This window comes from Littorina saxatilis, linkage group LG17 (genome assembly GCF_037325665.1).
Source record: "Littorina saxatilis isolate snail1 linkage group LG17, US_GU_Lsax_2.0, whole genome shotgun sequence".
NCBI classification, from domain to species: Eukaryota; Metazoa; Mollusca; class Gastropoda; order Littorinimorpha; family Littorinidae; genus Littorina; species Littorina saxatilis.
Window position 1 is genome coordinate 22,808,187 of NC_090261.1, and position 24,161 is coordinate 22,832,347.

General features: G+C 39.3%; 2 protein-coding genes across 2 annotated transcripts in view; one reads left to right on the top strand and one right to left on the bottom strand.

The window, feature by feature from the left end:
• The window catches only part of LOC138952049 (KICSTOR complex protein kaptin-like), a 32,110-nt gene extending 17,896 nt beyond the window's left edge, over positions 1-14,214 (top strand). The window contains exons 5-13 of the mRNA XM_070323624.1: positions 3,542-3,620; positions 3,905-3,981; positions 4,550-4,656; positions 7,498-7,605; positions 8,111-8,207; positions 9,685-9,820; positions 10,403-10,650; positions 11,402-11,606; positions 12,075-14,214. Coding sequence (XP_070179725.1) covers positions 3,542-3,620; positions 3,905-3,981; positions 4,550-4,656; positions 7,498-7,605; positions 8,111-8,207; positions 9,685-9,820; positions 10,403-10,650; positions 11,402-11,606; positions 12,075-12,179 — 1,162 coding nt within the window. The 3' untranslated portion in view covers positions 12,180-14,214. The remainder of the gene's footprint in view (positions 1-3,541; positions 3,621-3,904; positions 3,982-4,549; positions 4,657-7,497; positions 7,606-8,110; positions 8,208-9,684; positions 9,821-10,402; positions 10,651-11,401; positions 11,607-12,074) is intronic.
• A 5,133-nt stretch (positions 14,215-19,347) lies between these two features.
• The window catches only part of LOC138952050 (CAAX prenyl protease 2-like), a 31,332-nt gene continuing 26,518 nt past the window's right edge, over positions 19,348-24,161 (bottom strand). Inside the window, exon 9 of the mRNA XM_070323625.1 lies at positions 19,348-20,018. Coding sequence (XP_070179726.1) covers positions 19,816-20,018 — 203 coding nt within the window. The 3' untranslated portion in view covers positions 19,348-19,815. The remainder of the gene's footprint in view (positions 20,019-24,161) is intronic.

Genomic DNA, 24,161 nt, shown 5'->3' on the forward strand with positions numbered 1-24,161 from the left:
TATGGCTTCTCGAAGGAAGGCCTGAACATACTGAGACATCAAAGCCGCTAGACCAGATCACAAACAGAAGTCTACAATCCACAGGTGTTGCCCACACACACACACAAACACACACACACACACACAGAAGCCGTATATATATATATGTATATCTATATCTATAAATATATAGAGATAGATGACAGTGTATTTTTCGCGTGGCTATAAATTGATTCGACCTTTTCACTTTTACAGTAAGGACAACTTACGGGTGCAATCGTGACATTCTAAAAAGAGTAACGTAGTAACGGGAATATGGATTGACGCCACACGAAGGAAGGGAGATAAACGCTGAAAACACTGGAGAAGATAAGGAAGAGTTACTGGGAATGGATCCAGAGAAAAACAGAGAAAAACCAAAATCGGTTCAGCGCTGCGTGCTGAGAGCACGTGTTGAAATATCTCATCGATGAGGTTGTGTCCGGGGTGTAGCTGAATACGGTCTCCAAATTTGAAAAAGATCCACCGAGAACTTTGGCTTGGCATCGCGGACACACACACACACACACACACACACAGACAGACAGACAGACAGACAGACAGACACAAGTCGTATATATATATATAAGAGTTGTTCTTCAGTACTGGTGACAGAAAGGGGGAAAAGTGGTCAAAATTCAAATCTCTAGTTTTGTTTTTGAAATATTGCTTTTCATAAAGCAGAAATACTGTAGTATCTGTTGTACATAAGAAAAAATCACTGGCTCACACGGTTCCTACATAATCTAACTTTTAAAGCTGGTCCTTGTGTGTCTGTGTGTATGTTTGTATGATGACGATAGGACCTGAAACGGCTGCACGGACTGAGACAGGAATTGCAGAGAATGTTCTTTGCCACTCGAGTCGTGTCATAGGGTACTTTTGGAATAGCAAATTTGAAAGGATTCTTCAAAAAACGGCGGAAAACATTATATACCCTGTGAGCTGTCGAGGATCCTCCCCGTCTGGGCTGTCGAAACATCTAATGGTCTTGTTAAAAGACGTTTTCAAATGCGGTTAATGGGGAGATACACTCGAAGCACATTTAGCGAAGTTATGTTGCCAAATCATCAAAGATCAACATTTCACTACACGGATCGATGCACACAGTCGAAATAGATGTGACTTTCACACGACCGAAGACTACTTACTAGCTAGCAGACGACAAGATCTAAATATTTAGATCAGTGAGAGCAATCCGTTGAAGAACAGTTACTCCGCTTATTCGTCTTCAGTTAAGCTTATTTCCCCTGCCATAAGTTTCCTTGCAGATCTGCAGTCGTGTAGTGAAATGAACTAGTGTCATCGGAAGATTCTTCTCAGTCAACGATCAAAGCACAGTAAGTTCTATGCTGACAAAAGTCACTTTCGGACAACACGACGATTGACTTAATTTATGAGCCCAAATGTAACAATATCGACAAGAATGTACGCATTTGACATTAAATGAAACATTCATAGACAGTTTTCAACTCACCAGATCTGCCAAAGAGCTGTCATTCGTGAAAAAAACGATGATTTTAATCAGACAGGTATCGGAAACAAGTCTTGGTCACCTGCGTTATTCCTTCCGAGGCGACGTGACGGCGCCACATTTGTTTGTTTATGGCTGTTTATCGCGAAACAACACAGTTGAAATTTGTGTGTAATATACCACAAATGTGTGGTGAATCAGTTCGTCATCTGCGTTTCGATGGTAATTCAGTCAGATTGGAGTTACTTTGAATCGAAGGCGAGGGTAACCTGCGTTATTTGTGTGACGGCGTGAACAAATTTGATTGCAATATTTTATACAGAAAATAAATTTCAATGATTCTGGCTCAGACTTGTAGATCTGTTATGCGGTGTTTTGGTAGTGTATCTGCTTTTCTGCTATGAAGCTCATTTGGAGTGATACGCTGATCGAAGTGGGGTACCCAATGTGGGACATCAGCCGTATGCAGATTACGCCTCAGAACACTCTCGCATTTCACAAAGACAACAATAATTTGCAACATTTCAAGAACTGCATCAGTTTTATTAGATACTATTTCAACAAAAACAGCACAAACACGACTATTATCAACAACACAGAACCGGAGGTAAGTCTTCAAAGACGCACCAAGTGTGCGTTCCCATTTTTGGACGCCATTTTTGCTAGCATTTTCACAGTAAATCTTAATATTTCCATATCTATTGAATGATTTTGGTATTTTCTTTGATTGTGCCGATTCTCCTATCTCTCTGGCATGTACTGGGTGCTTTGTGACCAGTTTCTCCCCTAGACTGTATTGAAAAAATGCGTCCATGTGAGCTGACCCCCACTTGTGACCAGTAGCAAAGAACAACTCATATAGATATAGATATAGATATATATATATATATATATACTAGATGAATACCCGCTTCTGAATATACGACTTGTGTGTGTGTGTGTGTGTGTGTGTGTGTGTCCGCGATGCACGGCCGCGATGCACGGCCAAAGTTCTCGATGGATCTCTTTCAAATTTGGTGGCCATATTCAGGTACACCCCGGACACAACCTGGTCGATGAGATATTTCAATACGTGCTCTCAGCGCGCAGCGCTGAACCGATTTTGGTTTTTCTCTGGATCCATTCCCAGTAACTCTTCCTTATCTTCTCCAGTGTTTTCAGCGTTATCTCCCTTCCTTCGTGTGGCGTCAATCCATATTCCCGTTTCTATTTTTAGAAGGTCACTGTCGACAACGCTCAATCCATATTCCCGTTATACTATTTTTAGAAGGTCACTGTCCCGGTGAAGCCGGGTATTACTCTTCAGTGTTTTGCACCTTTATCTCCCTTCCTTCGTGCGGTGCGCCGGCTACCCGGCGAAGCGGGTATTCATGTAGTAGGTATATATATATATATATAAAACATATATACTAATTTTGAGGCGACAACATTTTGTCAATTTCCCTTTCACTAATTGCAAACAGTACTTGTTTTTGTAGCATTGATTGTAAATGGTTGATAGCTTAGATTGTAAAATGGTTGGTACATTGGTTTAAGACCTTCAAAAATCTGAGAAAAATAGGTCTTAAAAGGGAGGGAGTCTTAAAACTGAGGTCAATTAACAGAGGCTATGAATAAAACGTCTCAGAAAACAGGGTCTCATATAAATCAAAGGGTCTTAAATTGAGAGGTCTTAAAAGGGGGGTTCCACTGTACAATTACTAATTAGTATAGATTTCGATAAGAAGAAGTCACTGTGAGCATTTGGTATGCAATTTCTGCTTTAACCAAAGAAGCCAAGTGACAACTGCTTAGATCACATCAGCAAACAAAATAGCAAGTGTGTTTTAATAATAATATTTAACACAGAAATTACAATAACCATTCATTGATTTACTGTTCGCGTTAGTATTTGGCGAGTACATTTTTATTTTTATTTTAACTGTTTTAGCAAGTGTAAAGTTAAAAAAAACAATAACAAGCATTGTTTTTCAATGATGTTAATGTTGTGTTTGTTCTAAAAATGAAATAGTAAGAGATAAAGATGGCTTGGGCTTATCTTTATTTCAGGGTCACACTTGAAGATGGGCGGTCAGAGCCAGTGTTTCTCCTTTCTGGTTCTGATTTCAAGATTCATGTATACCAAGAGGTGAGCCATGATTTCTGAACACGATTTTGCTTTCAGTGTGAAACCTTAGTATCTTTTACACTCACTGTGATGCACACACATATCTAGGCACGCATGCTTGTGTACACACACACACGCACGTACATACAAACACACACACACACCACACGCACACACACACACACACACACACACACACACACACACACACACACACACACACACACACACACACACACACACAACTCACACACTCTTGACTGATTTCGGCATTATTGTTCATTTTGTGTGTATATTTTTTGTAGCAACCATTATCACCACTGGGTGTCATGGAAGTGCCTTCAGAAAACTTCTTTCCAGAATTTCAGGATCTTGCCTGCAAGTAAGATAATTAAAAACTCGTTCAAGAATTTGAATGTTTATTTCAGCTGTATTTTTAGTCTCATTTGATTGTTATTTATGTGTCATAATTATGACATAATTGTATATGGCGTGAAAGCAAATGCATGAACGTTGTTGATTGCTATGATCTGTACTTGACTGCACCTTGTTATGGAAGGTACTGCGAAGGCTTATTGTGTTTAATTTTTTTTTATTTTAAGGCACAATCACCTTTAAGTTTTAGGTGCAGTCTTACAGCTGATATCGCATGTACCTTTTGGAACACAAATCAGGAGAAGGCTTAACAGTATGATAAAGTGGAAATCTCTGGCTTGTCATACCAGTGCATTGTTTCTGGTAGTTTTTGTTTGTTATTTTCTGAGAAACAAAAGGGCGTAATGGCTCTGTAATAGAGTAATTGAGAGCTATGAGGAACCAGTTTCCTGGCACGTGAGAGAATAACAAGCATTAAAATGAACAAGCGACTTTTGTCCTCATTGTTTGTTAGTTTATTGTATCGCATTGGCTTCTTTATTCACTCCACTGTAACCTGTTGAATTTGGTTGCAGCGTCTTACAGTTGGAAATAACAAAACCCGTTCCACACCAAAGACTGACAGCACTGGGCTTTGAAGATGGCACAATAAGGCTGCATCTGGTGGACACCAGGAAAAACGGTAACTTTTCTCAGAGGTCTTAGGAAAGTGACATGCATTATGGTAACTTTTCTGAGTGGCCTTAGTAAAGTGACAGGCGTTATGTTAACTTTTCTGAGTGGTCTTAGTAAAGTGACATGGGTTATGGTAACTTTTCTGAGTGGTCTTAGTCAAGTGACATGCATTATGGTAACATTTCTGAGTGGTCTAAGTAAATTAAGTGACATGCGTTATGGTAACTTTTCTGAGTGGTCTTAGTAAAGTGATATGCGTTATAGTAACTTTTCTCAGTGATCTTAGTAAAGTGACATGCGTTATGGTAACTTTTCTGAGTGGTCTTGGTAAAGTGACATGCGTTATGGTAACTTTTCTGAGTGGTCTTGGTAAAGTGACATGCGTCATGGTAACTTTTCTGAGTGGCCTTGGTAAAGTGACATGCGTTATGGTAACTTTTCTGAGTGGTCTTTGTAAAGTGACTGGCGTTATAGTAACTTTTCTGAGTGGCCTTAGTAAAGTGACTGGCGTTTAATAGTGACTTTTCTGTGGTCTTAGTAAAGTGACTGGCGTTATGATAACTTTTCTGAGTGGCCTTAGTAAAGTGACTGGCGTTATAGTAACTTTTCTGAGTGGCCTTAGTAAAGTGACTGGCGTTATAGTAACTTTTCTGAGTGGCCTTAGTAAAGTGACTGGCGTTATAGTAACTTTTCTGAGTGGCCTTAGTAAAGTGACTGGCGTTATAGTAACTTTTCTGAGTGGTCTTGGTAAAGTGACATGCATTATGGTAACTTTTTTGAGTGTTCTTAGTAAAGTGACATGCGTTATGGTAACTTTTGTAAGTGGTCTTAGTAAGGTGACATGCGTTATGGATTGTGAAGGCAAAAGTGCAGATTATTTTTTTATAAAAAAATTCATTTACCTACTGTATTGTTCAGGTTTTAAAGTGTGCCTGTTTTTGTTTTTAAGCCACAATCCCAAAATTGACATGCGGAATTCAGGAAAGTTGGTAAATAGACCGCATCAACATTTTTGCCTCAGAAATGAAATAATAGACTGCATAACAATTGTTTCCTCAGAAAGTGCCAGTGAAGTCTGGATGAAAAGATAGAACATTCATTTTCAAAAGAGGTACCCACTTTGTGAACTGATTAGGCACTCAATACATTCAGAATTAAGATACTAATACAAAATTTGAGGTGGTGCGTGGAAGAAAACGACAATGAGTTTCCAAGATTGCTATCAAATTAATCAATAGCCGCTGGAATTCCTGTTGTTTAACTAACATCACCATGGCCATATCTTGAGCATCCGACCAGTTTGAATCATACAGTACGTGTAGAGCTGTCTTTGTTGCTGTCAGCAGTGCCATTAGGTAGCAAATGATCAATACACCCATTGGAGCGCATTTTTGACGTCTTCTTCTGCGTTCGTGGGCTGAAACTCCCATGTACACTCGTGTTTTTACACGAGTGGAATTTTACGTGTATGACCGTTTTTACCCCGCCATTTAGGCAGCCACACGCCGCTTTCGGAGGAAGCATGCTGGGTATTTTCGTGTTTCCATAACCCACCGAACTCTGACATGGATTACAGGATCTTTTCCGTGCGCACTTGGTCTTGTGGTTGCATGTACACACGAAGGGGGATAAGTCACTAGCAGGTCTGCACACAAGTTGACCTGGGAGATCGGAAAAATCTGCACTCTTAACCCATCAGGCGGCCGCGGCCGGGATTCGAACCCTCGACCTTCCGATTACGAGGCCGACGTCTTACCACCCCGCCACAGCGCCCGTCGCATTTTTGACGTTATAATTAAATGTCAGTATATGTACAGTAAAACCTCTGTTTTAAGACTCCCTCAATATTAAGACCCAATTTTCTCAGACTCTCTCTATCTCTTTCTAGAGTCAGTAAATTGACCTCCATTTTAAGACTCTCTCTGTTAAGACCTAGATTGTTCAGAGTTTTGGAGGTCTGGAAATAGAGGTACTACTGTATGTACAGGGTGACCCCAAAAAAAGAGTACCCAAACAAAACGTCATAAATTGAACAAAAATAAAGCAATCTTCATAAAATTTATTTACACACACAAGTAGCCTCTGCATGATTTGCACAGAAAATTTTAGCGTTCTAGCTTGTCTTTCAGGAAAGTTATGCTCATTCTACAGAACATGCTCCAAACGCCGCTGCAGGCAAACTTGAACTCGCCGCGCAAAGTTATCAATCACCCGCACACACTCCTGTTGTGAGATTCCGCGAATGGTTGTTGTGATGGCTCTCTTGAGTTCTGTGATTGTCTGTGGGTTGTTCCTGTAGATGTTGTCTTTTAGGAACCCCCAAAGATAGAAATCGCGCTGACCGAAGTGTCTCTGGAACTGTACTTGCACATCTCTGTATGATTTTGTGCGAAAATAGGTCTCTATGCAAAACGTCCGTTGATCATTAGTATAGTTCATTGTGAGAACAGCTTTTATTTCATCCAACCATGCAGTGGATTAGCTTGACTCACCTCAAAAAGAAAGAAAAAAATTTAAAATTGACAATTTAGTTATTCAATTTTGTTTGGGTACTCTTTTTTTTTGGGTCACCCTGTATAATAAGTGTTGAACCTGTCTGTAACGACCACCCATTTAAAGGACTAACTAAAGGTGGTTCCTTTAGACAGGTTGTCGTAATGGAAAGGTCAATTATATAGGAAAGAATCTCGTTGGGGGTTTCTTTGGATTGGTCGTAATGGGCAAAGTTGTTTTCAAGAGGTGAGCACCTTGGCAGGTTAGACTGTAACTTAATACATTTCTTGCATTATTTCGCTGCTGCTGCTGCTTAGAACTGTTGATGTTGACCTCTGATGCAAACGTTGTGCAGAAATGCTGAAGGATTGGAGTGCCATGATGGATAGCCCTGTCACCAGTCTTCACTTCTTCACACAGCAAAAAATAGTCCCCATACCGCCCTGCTTGGAGAATGCCTCAGGTGTGTGCTTCTTTTATCTTGTGTGAACCCTTATTTTGTAGACAAGGGTAGATGAGCTTCGGAAATAATTCTGTCAGGTTTTTATGGGTTGAGAAAGAATGAATACTCTTGCTTTTAGTGAGGCAAGCTTTCAACATGTGCTCCTTGTTCGTGTGTTTCAAACGTACCCCTCTCTAGTGACTAGCCTACAATGTCAGGTGGGAAAGTTTTCCTCACTAAATGCAAGAGTATTTACTTTTTTACAACTCATACAAACCCGACATAGTTCTTTACGAACATTGTCTATTCCGGAAGAACTTATGTCAGAATTTCGACAGTTCATTACGCTGCAATTAAGTCATACTCAAAGACTGTTAAACAAAATCTGCAATGTTTTTGCCTCTGCGGGGACATGAAACTAGGATGTTTTGTCAAATCTTATGCATATGTCCAAATAAAGTTGAATATCAGTGCACGCTTTATGATTGTAATCTGGTTGTTTATATAAGTGTTACTAAATTTCCAGATGATGCTAGCCAAAACTCCAACACAGAAGAAGACGCAGCATCATTAAAGATCAACCTGCTGATGACCACTGCCTTGGAACCTGCTGTGGTTTACCGGTGAGGCTTTATAAAATCTGTAAACCTGAATCTTTTATGATCTGTTACTCGTGTCGATTTTCCTGTTTGATATGTTGATGTTAATGTGGTTTGTGTCAGTGTGTGTGTGTGTGTGTGTGTGTGTGTGTGTGTGTGTGTGTGTGTGTGTGTGTGTGTGTGTGTGTGTGTGTGTGTGTGTGTGTGTGTGTGTGTGTGTGTGTGTGCCTTGCTTTGTTTAAGAATAAATTATGCGCATGAGATGTGTTTGCATGTTTGTTTGTCTGTCGTCCTGTTTGTCTGCTTGTCTGCTGCAAAGGTGACCTAAATTGTAAGCTCTGTCAAGCAAGAAGCAACATTTATTTCTATCTTCGCATGGAACAATCACATGTGAGTGTGTGACTAGCATGTTTGATGTAATTTTGAAAATACCTTTGATAGGAATAAACAGTGTTTGGAAATAACTCTGTCTGGATTGTATAGGTTGTGAAAGAGTGACTACTCTTGCCTTTAATTGAGTAACCTTTCCCGCGTGGCATTATTGGCCAGTCACTTGACTTTAATTGAGTAACCTTTCCCGCGTGGCATTATTGGCCAGTCACTTGACTTTAATTGCGTAACCTTTCCCGCGTGGCATTATTGGCCAGTCACTTGACTTTAATTGCGTAACCTTTCCCGCGTGGCATTATTGGCCAGTCACTTGACTTTAATTGAGTAACCTTTCCCGCGTGGCATTATTGGCCAGTCACTTGACTTTAATTGCGTAACCTTTCCCGCGTGGCATTATTGGCCAGTCACTTGACTTTAATTGCGTAACCTTTCCCGCGTGGCATTATTGGCCAGTCACTTGACTTTAATTCCGTAACCTTTCCCGCGTGGCATTATTGGCCAGTCACTTGACTTTAATTGAGTAACCTTTCCCGCGTGGCATTATTGGCCAGTCACTTGACTTTAATTGCGTAACCTTTCCCGCGTGGCATTATTGGCCAGTCACTTGACTTTAATTGAGTAACCTTTCCCGCGTGGCATTATTGGCCAGTCACTTGACTTTAATTGAGTAACCTTTCCCGCGTGGCATTATTGGCCAGTCACTTGACTTTAATTGCGTAACCTTTCCCGCGTGGCATTATTGGCCAGTCACTTGACTTTAATTGAGTAACCTTTCCCGCGTGGCATTATTGGCCAGTCACTTGCCTTTAATTGAGTAACCTTTCCCGCGTGGCATTATTGGCCAGTCACTTGACTTTAATTGAGTAACCTTTCCCGCGTGGCATTATTGGCCAGTCACTTGCGAGGGGTGGTGAGTCAAACACGTGGACAAGGAGCGTGCGTGGAAAGCTTGCCTCACTAAAAGCAAGACGATTCACTTTTTCACAGCCCATACAAATCCGACCGGAGTTATGTCCAGAGTTCACCTATTCTAATCTAGTTTGTACTATTAGCCTCAGAACACAACTTGAGAAGAAAACTACACTGAGACAATTTTCTCTTGTTCTGACAGAGATGTGATGACTCATGGGCTGTCAGAGTTTCTGTCGCTGCCGAACAGTGAGAAGTACGACTCTGCCTTGTGCAGTCTTGCGGCAGACATTGACTTTGACGGCCAGCATGAACTTCTTGTGGGCACTTATGGACAGGTAAAGTTTTTTGGTTTTTGTTAATTCCTTTATTAGAAGAAATAGACCAATGTTTGCAGTCAAAAATGTAAACACTCAAATTTTCCAGCATATTTATTTTTACAAACAGAGTTTGAAACTTGCCTTTGATGATCTTTACCTATGGACTAGTAGTCAGTGTTTTTCTATTGCATTTATTATCATGTTAACGAAAATAAATTATAAACAATATAAATGAACTATTTAACTTCAGTGAAGAGGTGATGGTCTTTTCCACAAGTTAAAATATCTGCTAAGGGTAGTCTGAGCAGTTTCTTTTCTTGTGCATGTGTGCGCTTTGTTTGATTAGTTAGAACTCTTTAATAAACTCTCATAGAAAACTGTGTCATTAATTTCATTTTTTAATTTTAACTTTTATTTTGAAACTTTGTATGTTTCTGATAGGTGTTTCATTAGTTTTCTATGAATTTCTAGAATTGTATATCATAGTATTTGAACAGTATAAACCTAAAACAAAGAACGTTAGGATGATTGATTTAAGGTCTTTAACCTTCAGCTTTTCCTTATGGGTAACTTTTGTCATATCCTTCTTTATTTTCACAGGAACTTCTCACATACAAGTTTTACCCAACAGCTGAAAAGTGGGTCCCAGTATCTCCACCTGAACTTGCCCCTCACAACACACTTCAACCCATGGATGAGCCCACAAATGGCAATGACAGCCCCCAGTTTGCTGAGCAATGCGACGAGTCAGGCAAGCAAAGGCACAAATCGGACGAGGGTGAAGGCGCTAAGAAAGGCCTGGAGCATCGCAAAGTCAAGTCTCAGGAAGACCTCATGTCTTGGATGGGGTGAGGTTACTGTCAAGTTGAGGAAGACCTCATGTCTTGGATGGGGTGAGGTTACTGTCAAGTCTCAGGAAGACCTCATGTCTTGGATGGCGTGAGGTTACTGTCAAGTCTCAGGAAGACCTCATGTCTTGGATGGGGTGAGGTTACTGTCAAGTCTCAGGAAGACCTCATGTCTTGGATGGGGTGAGGTTACTGTCAAGTCTCAGGAAGACCTCATGTCTTGGATGGGGTGAGGTTACTGTCAAGTCTCAGGAAGACCTCATGTCTTGGATGGGGTGAGGTTACTGTCAAGTTGAGAATGACAGTGAAGTCCCCCTTTTAAGCTAATTGACAAGTTCAGAATTATACAGTGGAACTTCCCTTTTGAGGACTCCCAATCCCATTTTAAGATTTCCCTTCTTGTAATACCTTGCTTTTCCAGATTTTCTATTCATAAACTCTTTTAATTTATCTCCATTTTAAGACGCCCGCCTGTTTAAGACATGTTTTTTTCAGATTGTTCAAGGTCATTAATTATAAATAGGAGTTCTACTGTAGAAATTGTCTCCATACCCTTGGTCTCTCAATATTTTAGTGGATAAATAGTACAAATGGGCAGGAGTGTTATTTTGCACCTTTTTATATAAAAAAAAGAATGGAGCTTGCACAGTTAGCAGCTCTGCAGACAAATGCTCTAACCACCAACCCACATCTAGTAGAATTTTTTTTAAATTCTCACAAATTCTTTGCTGTAAACTACATATGTTTCCAGTGATAGGAACCTACACCCTGACTACAGTTCAGACAGAACCGACCAAGACCCGCTGGAACTGAGAACAGTGCCAGAGCCTCACTACAAGTTGCTATGGCAACATAGCTTTCCTTGTCCTCTGATGGGACTGGACAGTGCTGAAATGATGGGGGATGGAATTGAGAATCTGGTTGTCTTGACAACGCATGGACTTCATGTTATGCAGGTATGTGAGAGTGGTTTTAGTTTGTTTATGGAGCGGAGGGGGGAGATCTTTTGCATGAAGTTTTGCAGAACACACACACACACACACACACACAAAAGTGGTAAGTAAATGAAGAAGATGTGGTTGGGATGGTGGAAAAATGAATGAAATTATAACAGGCACTTCTGTAAAACTTGTGTCAGTTAAGTCAAAAATACAGCTTGATTCTGCAGGGATTTCACACTCTACCAGGAGGCAAACAGCATAGATGCTGTGGCTATTTTTTAGTTTTGGTTTGGTTTGATTTGTCCTTTTTCCCCTTTTTTTCTGTTTATTTTGTGTTGTTGTTGGTGTTGGTGGTGGTGGTGGTGGTGGTGCTTCTACTGTTCCCTTTTTGCATGTAATTGTTTGGTTTTCTACAACCTTTCATAGAAATGTGACCTCAGTGATTTCAGTAACTTTGATCTCTTGCATTTTGTGATGTTGCAGCCTGACATGAATGAAGTGGCTCAGTTGATTGAAAACCGCATGCTGCAGATGGTGGCGTCAGGACCCGATGCTGGGGATGAGTTTCACAAACTGCAGGTGGAATGACATGCTAGAGACAAATCCTGGCACTGCAGGAATGTTCATACATATGGCTGCACAGACGGTGGAGTTATTGGGAAATTTCACAAAGTGCAGTCGGAATGACATGCTAGACAAGTCCTGGCACTGCAGTAGTGCTGAGACATATGGCTACACAGGACTTTGGAGTTGCTGGGAAGTTTCCCAAAGTGCAGGTGGAATGACACGCTAGAGACAAGTCCTGGCACTGTGGTAGTGTTCAGAGACATATGGCTACACACAACTCTGGGAAGTTTCCCAAACTGCAGGTGGAATGACATGCTAGAGACAAGTGCTGGCTCTGCAGTAGTGTTCAGACATATGGCTACACAGAATTTGAAATTGCTAGGAAGTTTCACGAGTTATACTTGCAGAAGAAGTAGATGTGTGTACCGAGGTACAGAAATCAGGCTGTGAGAAAAGGTGAAACTGTGTCACATTGGCCTGTGAAACTTATCTGCGAGGTAAATTCGAAGTTCAAGTACATGACAGGTTGAAGAAAGAACCCTACAGTGTCCAGAAGTCAGGAATGGGTGCTTTGCAAGATTGAATAAACACAAATCTTGGAGTTGAAAGCTTAATGATTTCTCTGTGCCTACATGACAATGTGATCAGCAAAATATCTGGAACAGTCTCATGAAATGAGTAGTGATCAACTTGCAAAAGTTATTAAAATAAAGACTTTTGGAGGAAAAATGAAAATACTGCTGGTTTTGCTGGTACAGTGGTACCTGTGATGATAGGTCACCCCTGGGACTAGCCAAGTTCCCCTGCCTTGCAGGCGGCCTGTTAAAAATTAAGACTGATTGACACAGCTCTTTTGTTATGGAATAGGTTTACAAGTTGCAGAAAAATGGCAGAAATCTGAAACATTTGCAGAGAGAGGTTTTGTGGGTGAATTGTGTGCACTGGAAAGGTTGTGCAGTGACATTTGTAGAATTTGGACAGATGATTTGATTTTGTAAGCTTTCTGGAAGCAGTCTATTGTTACAAAATCCCCCCAAAAACATGATTTTGATTTGTATTTCAAACATTGCACTGGTTTTGCTACATTTTTTTTCTCTATAATGTAGGAATATCGATGACACATATTTGTTGGGCAAAATATGTGCATTAACCTTTCTGTGTTCTAAATATGTGTGTGTGTGTGTGTGTTATATGAAACAGATACAGACAACGCCGCTTAACTCGAACTCGCTTAACTCGATTTTCTGGATACGTCGAAGTGAACCATTGGTCCCGGCCAGCAGCCTTCTTGTTATCACTAAAATTCCTTCACTTACCTCGACTTTGGATAGCTCGATTTTCTGCTTAACTCGATCTCATGCCCAGGTCCCACCTTATTTTCATCACATCGGTTAGCTCGATCTCCCACTTTTTTTTTATCTCCATATGACGTCAAACAAGAAATGACGCACAAATGTAAACGTCATAAGATTATGTCGCAAACAAAACATGGAAAATGTGACCCTCCACCACGAAATGAGTCGCACGTCACCTCGCGTGGTTCTGCGCTAGGCTCAAGGGTCACCTTAGTCACAGGCTTATAACTCAAACACCACTTTTTTAAAACGGTTTTCACCACTGGATTGAGCATAAAAAACTCTTTAGGAAAATGTAAAAATATGAAAATCATGCAAAGGTGACATGCGACTCATTCCGTGGTGGAGGGTCACAAATAGTTCTCAGAGGGAGAGATGGATGGATTGTTTAATAGTATAACCAGTGAATTGGTTTTTACAATGGTAAAACAAAAGAAAATGTACAAAAGCAGCATTTCACGAAATCAAATCAAAAGTATATACATGATATTACACTGACTTGATCGTTGATCGTAACAATTTTTGACACTGAGATGCCTGCTAATAAATCAATGAGGCTTATATCGCGCATATTCCGTGGGTACAGTTCTAGGCGCTCTGCAGTGATGCCGTGTGAGATGAAATTTTATACGGCCAGTAGATTGCAGCCATGTCGGCGCATATTTACCTTTCACGGCCTTATTCCAAGTCACACGGGTATGGTAGACAATTATTAACTGTGCCTACGCAATTTTGCCAAGAAAGACCCTTTTGTCAATCGTGGGATCTTTAACGTGCACACCCAATGTAGTATACACGGGGGGGTGGTTCGGACACCGAAGAGAGTCTGCACACAAAGTTGACTCTGTGAAATAAATTTCCGCCGAACCTGGGATCGAACTCGCGCTGACAGCGGCCAACTGAATACAAATCCAGCGCGCTACCAACTGAGCTATATCCCCGCTCAGCATACAAGCACATACAAACACACACACACAAACACACACACACACACACACACAAACCGTCACACACACAAACACACACACACATGCTGCACGTAAATACGTACATATAAATATATACACCATAGCAAGCAGATTTGCACACATCATCAAAAAAGCCCAAAGAGCCTGCTGAGAGCTGTCCTGTAGATAGACTACGCTGCTTACCTCGAGTTTTCGGATACATCAAAGTGAACCATTGGTCCCGGCCACCAGCCTTCTTTATATCACTAAAAATCCTTCACTTACCTCGACTTCGGATAGCTCGAAGTCTTCCTTTGAAAAATCGAGCTATCCGACGTGTTGGATAACACGAACTTCGCATACCTCGAACTCTTTGGGGGGGCCCCGACGAGATCGAGTTAAGCGGCGTTGTCTGTATACTAATGTGAGTTGATTCTGAAACTGGATGATTTTAAATGTGTTGACTTATTGTTTTACAGTATTAAAGATGCAAAGAAGTATATATATACAGTCTGAAAGTGTTCTGTATTTTATTGTGACACGCTTTGCACATTGAGCTTTTTAGTGTACAGACCTGCCACAGATCAGAATGTCCTTGATCGTATGACTAATTGCTCGTTCTCACACAATATCATCTTTTTCATTTTGTGTCTGGTTTCTGGCAAACGCTCACTCAATCTGGTTTTGATGATTGTCAAAAAATAAAGAAAGGGCAACAAATTGTGTGCACAGAGCTGCCATTGTTTTACCTTCAACTTCAAGCCTCAAGTGAAACAATGTTGAATTTCAAGTGTATTAAATGGTGTTTAAATGTAGCATAGGCGTAAATTCAGCTTCACATTCAAAAACTTAAAAGCCCATAATGTGCACCTTGTGTGGTTGATGCTCATGGCATAACAGGTCTCTGATTGGTTGAGAGGTCAGCACTTGTTTTTAGATGCCCTTTATTTTTACAGAGTAAGACACAGAGAGGATTACCAGTACTCACAACAAAGAGGGACACTGTTGCATGCTTATAATTGTTTGTTTGTGCGAAGACATGTTTTGGCTTGGCGTAAAAGCGGAGCAATTTCTGCTACAACATAGCATGCAGCGTTGAAAGCATTAGTATTTGGCAGCTCTGCAAGACAAAACTACATGATTTTTGATGACACAAATCAAAACCATTCCTCCAACAATACCAATACATGACACTTTGGTGCTTGTTCATACAGCTGTTTATTGAATCAGCTCACCAGTTTCATTCCTGTCTTGTCAAATTGGATAGATATTTTACAACATTCCCCTCACCAGACGGAACACTTGTTTCGGGTAAAAAAATAAAGGACCAAAATGTCAACAACAACAAAATCAAAGGGCAAAAAGCTGTGGGTACAGACTTGATGTAACTTTTTGCTGACACCCAGTGTGAAACATGACTAGATGCAGGTGCACATGAAGTCTAAAAATTACAGTATGCATTCAAAATCAAAATTAAAAAAATGAGGGTTCACAGGGATGCCAGGTCACCTGCGGGATCAAGGGGCAGCGCCTTTCTTGGGGGTCCAGGCGGCTAAGCTCCCAGGAAATCAGAGCCTCTTTAACGGTTTTTTGACACAATTTGGATACTCTACATGCAAGGAAATACAAATATCTACAAATTTACACCAGACTATTTTGATGACATTTCTCCGAAAACCATTTTAAAAATACGGAATTCCAGACTGGGACTTTCATCCCTTGTCTAGGATAGACTCGTGTCACGAAAGACAAGTGTCTAGGTTCCACAACCAAAGACATTTCAGAAAAAGGTTCAGATTTTCATTACTGTTCTGCACAAAAAGCATGATCAAGGAATTTCTATCACTGTTCCAAAAAGCAGAACTACAGAATTTCTATTAATGTCCAGGAAAAAAAGGTATTTACACATTTGCTTCATTCAACACTCAGCAGCATTTTTCTCTACAGTGTATACTGGAAATAATAGATACAACAACAGAAACGGCAAACACAAGGCCTGAGACACATCTGTACACAAAAATGGTCAACTGAAAAAATGCATACATCTCTGGCAGTAACAATATGACCATGAGCATAACTGCAATTTACTGCACTGCATACCACATATTTGTATTGCAGCTGGATAAGCAATGATTACACTCTTGTAGGATTCATAAAAGAATACAAACTGGTAAGGCAAAATTTTCAATGCAGGCAATACCAAGGATCCAAAATAAAATTAATACTTCTAAAATAGGAGAGTGAGTAACAACAGAGAGAAAAAAAATAACTTCACGAAGACTAGCAAAAGAGAAGTACACACTCAAAATTACATTTGATACAAAGTATGACACATTGCAGAAGAGATTCAACTATTATTTGGTATGTATTTTCGTCTTGTGCATGAGTGATGGAAAGAAAATTGTTTGGCCTTTGAGTTTGAATTCATGCATTAAGTTTCAAAAAGATGACAAAAGCATGATGCAACAGCTTCTGTGGGCAGTAAAGTTTGTTTTCCTTCATGTTTTTCTTTCACAAGATGCAAAAGTTAAAAACCTTGTTATTGTATGAGAGGTTGAATCCTTGTTTACCCCAAGTGTTGAAAACATGCATGCATAGATTAGGGTAAGATTCAATTTCACAAATATGTAGCATAAGCAGGTGAAGAACAAGGACACTACAGAAGGATTTCATCAAAGCATATGGATTAAAAAAACAAACTATTAAAAAGCAGTAAAGTGGTTACCAATTAAAACACAGATAAGAGCTGTCAGTTATCACACAGAATACAGCGGAGTTAATGACAAACTTGATTGCACAAATAAGGGATACTAGTACAAACAACAAATAAAATTGTGAACCTTCAACAGCCAAAACTGGACCTGATGAAATGGCTTGGGTGAAAATGCTTCACTCCGTGTGACATAGGCAGCACCAATTAAATTCAGAATAGAAGAAGTAAACAACAAAATACAAGAAATGTGACTGGAAAAGAGTCACCAAATACATATACCGCTATGAGTGAACAAGGCAAAACTTGAAAATGTCAGTTCCAGGAACAAGCCCCGCATTTTATGGGGGAAAAGTTAACTAGGTGAACGATTACACACAGCACTCCAAAATTGTGCATGCTGATTAGAACTGATTAGTAGATATAGATGGAAAGGGAAATAGAATGATTTTGTTTTAGCCAACTGCTAATGGTCATATTACAGCTGAAGGAAAGCAAACATTGCAAATGTACGCAGAAATTAACAACAACAAAGTTTATATGTGTAAACAAAAAATGATCCACAGAAAAATGGACAAGATTTAATAAAGGGTAAACCAACCAAACCAGCATTTGAAATTCTCAGGCCTTGAATTCAAAGTAAGGAAACCACAGAGCGAAATAATCAAAAGAAAAGAAAAGTACAGCACTAAATAAAGGAAAGTCCACACATGCACACTTTAAATACTATTTACACAGCGCTTTACACAACAACATTGCAAGTGACATCTAGCGCTTTAAGCAAGACACATAACCCTGATAATCAGCAGATACATTATCACACCATTAAAGGGTATTACTTTCACAGTCTACAGTATCACCACTGCAGTTTACAACCGTACAGTGATTCCATAGCCTTACACCTCGACTCAGTCGACAGTTCTGAGTGAAAAGGAAACACTCCCCAAATGCATGTTACTACCAGTCTGTAGGGCATAAATGAATCAGACAAAATATGCATTGTGAGCTTAAAAATGAGTACAAAACTTCTCATGAAGGGTTTAGTACCGTAGACAAAGAATAAAGAAATGCACACAGATTTTGCAAGATCCACAAACAATGGACAACACACCTACAAATATATATAGCACAATGCCACTTTGAAAACAGCTGCATGATATTTAACAACAAAGCAGCGGAATAAATATACACACATAAATTGCAATGATTGTTCCATGACACCTTAATTGGCACAGGAGAATAGTTGCATTTCAGCATTGGTCCCATTCACCCAAACAGTGACAACATCCATGTTCAACACACTGCCGCAAAACAAAGAAGCAAGTGTACACGAGTGTGGATAAATGAGATGGGCCGACGTCCAGGGTTACAAATTACATTTATACATGTACCATGAAAACTTCAATAAAAAAATATGCACGCTCATCTTCAAACTCAGGAAAAGTTTACAATTATAAAACTTAAGGCTGCTTGCCATCCTAATAAAATCCTAACGATATCAAGATTGTGATGTGTTTTTAAGGTACAGAAATTAATTTTCACCATGCAACAGGCCAAAACATATTCTGTTCTGAGCCGTTCGATTTTTGAAACAGTGGCCCCTATCCAACACTGAAGAAGAAGGAGGCTTTTGCTGCTTCATACTGTTGTATTCATGTACCTACATAGTCCGCTGACATTGCGCTCAGTTAAAACTGAAATCCCTCCCAAGATCTCAACCTGAATATATATCAGAACTAATGCTACGTACTTGAAAAAAACAAATTTGAGCAGCTTAGATAGAATACTCAACAACTGCAGTATTGCATGGATATGTACAAGCGCAAACACAGAATCATTATGCTCTTATGTAATCAATAACAGAAATTTGCATTTATTCACTAAGCACAACTTACTTTTCTGAATCGCTCCATTTATCAAATCTAACATGAAGGCAAAGACAAATGAAATGTATGCTATATTTAAAAAATAAATCCAGAAATTCGTCTATAAGTATTCTACAGGCAGTGATGAAGGCTAAGACTTGTCGGAGACTTGACTAGATGGTTTATGTACTCCGGGAATTGTGAGCATTCTTTTTGTCTGCTGGTATCAAACATTAATAATTACATAAAGAATAATTATAATTATGATAATGAAAATAAACAGAGAGATGAGTGACAAAAACAGTTCCCCCCCCCCCCCCCCATCCCACACTACCTGCTCCATTCCCAAGTGTCACTTACTACCCAGCATTGCCACTCACTAAAAGTTATATGCACTTCTAACCAGAAGGAAAATTTGCGCCTAAAAGCTAAAAAAAAAATCAAAAAAAATCATACCTGTTCACCTGTATAAGTACTTTTTCACTTGACAGTAACGTTTAAACATTATACAAGTTACAACTGCAACCCCACCTCCGAACACAATACAGACAAAAAACACGACATTCTACACTGGCTTTTTGATGATAAAACACGAAACACAAAATATACAGGCTTAGGGATGGGGGTAAACAGGCAATCCACAAAATTGCGGAGATTTGGATTGCCTGGTAACAAACAATAGGCGGTGAGTGTGAAAGACAACCATCCACCTTGTCTGTTACACTTCCAAGAAGACACACCAGGGACCTGACAGTTAAACACCAGGCACCAGCTTCATATTTAAATTTCATAATAGACGTCGTTGTGGTAGAGCCAGGGCGTAGTGAGAGGGAAGAGGAGGAAGACCCACAGCACAAGGCCCAGGACGAAGAGTGCGATCAGCTTGGTGCGGGTGGGCTGAGGGTACCCCAACACCTCGTTGAAGGCGGGGAAACCCATGTGATTGCAGAACGCATGTGCTATCACTGGAGCCATCAGGTGGCCTGCAGAAAAAGAAAATGCAAGTTCATGAGTACAGGTATACAGTGGAACCCCCCTTATAAGACCTTCAAAAATCAGACAAAAACAGGGTCTTAAAATGGAGCGAGTCTTAAAACGGGGGTTAATTTACAGATATTATGAACAGAAAGTCCCAGAAAACAGGGTCTTAAAATGGAGCAAGTCTTAAAACGGGGGTTAATTTACAGATATTATGAACAGAAAGTCCCAGAAAACGGTCTTAAAATGGAGCGAGTCTTAAAACAGGGGTTACTTTACAGATATTATGAACAGAAAGTCCCAGAAAACAGGGTCTTAAAAAGGAGGAAGTCTAAAATTGGGGGTTCAACTGTACCAGGTAAGAAAATAAATAATAACATTAATTAATTAATTAAATAAGTAATACATGTATAAGTAACAGGGTTCCACACAGGCTCTGAGGTCAAAGGTATTCATACCCTTTCACCAAAAAAGTAAAGGGGTTTCATACCCTTTCCTGATTGATCAAAGGGTATGGCATGTTGTCGGCGACTCGGTGTATTGCTTTGCTGTTTTACCAGGTTCTTGCATGTGCATGATGTCAATGTGTGCAAATTGCATTGTCAATTTGAGAGTGCTTTGAATAAAGGAAATAATTTATGACCATTGTGAAATGTCATTGGTGTATATTCTTGCTTGTAGCATTACAATAAGTGAATAACACTTACACATTTACAGCAATTACCGGGGTATCAAAACAATAGTCAGAGGCTGAGAGCTTTCACAAAATGAACAAGTAAACTGGCTTGAAATTCTGAACAGTAAACTTTTATTAATAACCCAGAACCCAGCCACCAACTGACAAAAATATGAGTTCAACAGTGCAGTGCCACACAATTTTTTCCCCACAAATTGAGGGTAATGCTATGAAAAGTCAGTTCAGTTCCACAACAACAAGAACATTATTATGAGTATCAATAAGTTTGAAATTATTTGCCTGTTCAGTTGTTGGTTACAAATTAACACACCTATCAAGTGCCTGTTGAAATTCACATCTGCAACACACTTGTGACTGTGTCTCTCCACAACAACAGTTCAATCTAAGTTCCAACACACTAAAGCGTGGCATCATTGAAAGGGCGTTGCAACTGTATGGCTCTAATATTACTCTGTAACTCAGTCTTTGGGTGAAGTCTTGGTGTTTTGCTTTGCAAGTCACAGCCACTGTCAATATGGCATTCCGTTTGTCAAATAATTATTTGGATACTTTTTCATGTTTTGTTTTAGCTAAATAATCATTATTCAGAAGCTCATATGCTAAATAAGCAATTGTTTATAAACAATGTAAAAAAATTCTAAATAATTTTTTGTTTACGTAAACCATTCATTGTTTACCTAAACAATTCATTGTTTACGTAAATAATTCATTGTTTACGTAAATAATTCATTGTTTACGTAAATAAAAAACGCTCGCGCTGGACCCGAGTACTCTTCAGACTGGTTCGCTCCCCCAGTATGAAAGTTTTTGTCTTGTGCACGTTTAAGACCAAGTGATTGCTCTGTGTGAATTACAGGCATTCCCTTTGCTATATAAATACATTGCATGCGAGTCGAGGATGTGCTTCACAAACAAACACATATACACACTCATACACACACACACAAACACACACACATACACACACAAACAGTAACACTAACACATGTGCACAAAATCTTGAACACACACACACCGCGCGAGAGAAAAAAGACTACAAGAGGTATGAAGCCGGCTGGCTTCCCTTCGCTTGTTCATAAAATTAGGTCGCGCAGCACGCGAACTCAGTGGCACACGCAGCGCATGTGTGCTCCGGCCCAGTGACGCTGTTCTATTAGTCGAACAGCAGTTCTATCCCACCGCGAATTGCGCCCACCGCCAAGAGTCGTTTTTGTGGATTATTTCGCATTTAGGTCCCAGGTAACATTATGAAGTTTTAATACGATCAATCGGACCTATTATCAAGTTAGTGTATCAACTTTTGAACGAACTGCGCCCAGTAGTTTCCCAGCAATAAGCTGTTAAGTCGAGACAGACAGACACACAATTAAAATCTGTTGGACCCTAGTACTGCGTACTCGGGGATAATGTATTGTTTACACAAATAATCACTTATTTCACAAAATAATATTTTTTGGGTGGATAAAGTGAGCAGTTGCCAAATAAATCATTGTTTACCTATATAATGCATTATTTAGCAGATTCGCTAATTATTTAGGGGAATCAAGAATTGAATTCTATAAGCTTCATTTTTTTTTCTTTGTGTATATACTATAATTCAATACAAGGTATCTCCAAACATTATTTATCAGAAAATGTTCGTAAATTTGTTTATTTTACAAGCTGAAATTGCCGTACGAAAAGAACTGAATGCGAAAACAAACAAAAGGTCAAGGTCATGACCGGGAGTGTTTAGTGTTTGCATTCTCTCCCTTGAAGTTGTTGAAAAAAAGTTTTCCGTCCTAAGTTGTTCATCATCTTCAGGTTGAAGAGATCTAGTGGGAACAGCCGTGTTGCCACTGCAATTATCAAAAGTTTCTGCTACAGCAACCGCAGCAGGACCAGGTCCGCCAGACAGAATGCCGCATATGGCATCAGCAGCAGCGCGTGAAAAAACTTCCAAAATGTCTCTGGTTTCAATATTATCGTTCCTTCCTGCTCCCTCGGACATTTTGAATTCCTTCGTGGCGCGAAAATTCTCCGTAGTTTCGAATATGTTTTTACTTTTCTCTTTGAAATGAAACGATTAAAGGAAGAGAAATGGAAAGACAGGCATGTTGTTGGGACATAAACACAACAGAGAACATAAGGGGAAAAACTGTGTTTCAACAACTTCAAGCAAGAAAATGCAAACACTAAACACTCCCGACAGGGAAAAACCTTAATTGACCTTGACCTTTGACTGTGTTTGAGATCAGTTATTTTCGTACAGCAATTTCGGCTTGTAAAATAAACAAGTTTCAAGTTTTATTTATTCCAATAAAACCCCGTGAGGGTACATGGAAAATTAAAAAACACAATAAAAACACATTTCATTCAACACCAAATAAAAGGAACTAAAACAAAAAGAAATCAGACTATGTACAGAAAAGGGAGTTGAGGGGTGAGGGAGAGCAAAAACAATACAAGAAACAATTCAACAATAATAATAATAAATAATAATAGTAATAATAATAATAATAATAATGATAATAATAATACAAAAAATAATAGAACATTACAAGTGCAAAGTGATTACATACATATCTTTACTATGGGAAATGGGGGGAAGGGAGAGGGGGGGGGGTGATGGGTGGGTTAACATAAGGACAAAAATACTATTACAAACAACACAAAACAGATAACGGAATATAAAGCTAAAAGAGAATTAAATTTTACTCGCTTCTCAAACAGTCCATGACAAGTGTCATGAACTTTGCGAGTTTTAGCAATAAACTCTTTTTTGTAGTGGAAAAAAGCTCTCTGAATTTAACTGAATTGGGGCGGGCATAATAATAGCACCGTAACAACTGTTTTCTATAATTGGTAAAGAAAGGACATACAAAAATATAATGGAACTCGTCCCCAAGGTCACCTGATGAACATTTGTGACAGATTCTGTCTTGTCTGGGAATACCAAGAGTCCTACCTTTTTGTATAGGCAATTTATGATTCAGTGTTCTAAATTTTAAAACAGCGTTTGCTAAATTAACCGGCAGGATGGACAAGTACTTTTCAAACTCAAAATTCTCTTTATACATTCTATAATTATAATAAAACTCATTGTTATTTATTTCTGAATGCCAGGTTTGGACAAATTGGTCTTGTAGCCTATTTTTCATCAGTGCTTTGAAAGTATTAAAATAACCACCATCCGTTACATTATTGATAGTTTGATTGTGCCAAAAATCACTAAAGCCTAACTCATTTAGAACACCATGGACAGAAAGCAAAAATTTTGACTTGTATACACCAGATTCATACATTTTAAACAAAAAACGATATGTCACACAAGAAAGTTTGTCAGAACCATTAGAAAATGCAAGTTTGTACCAAAAATTCAACATACGACATTTCGCTTGAATACTTACAGGGAACTGACCTAATTCACCCAAAACCATGTTTGTTGGTGTTGATTTGCCAACTTTCAAAA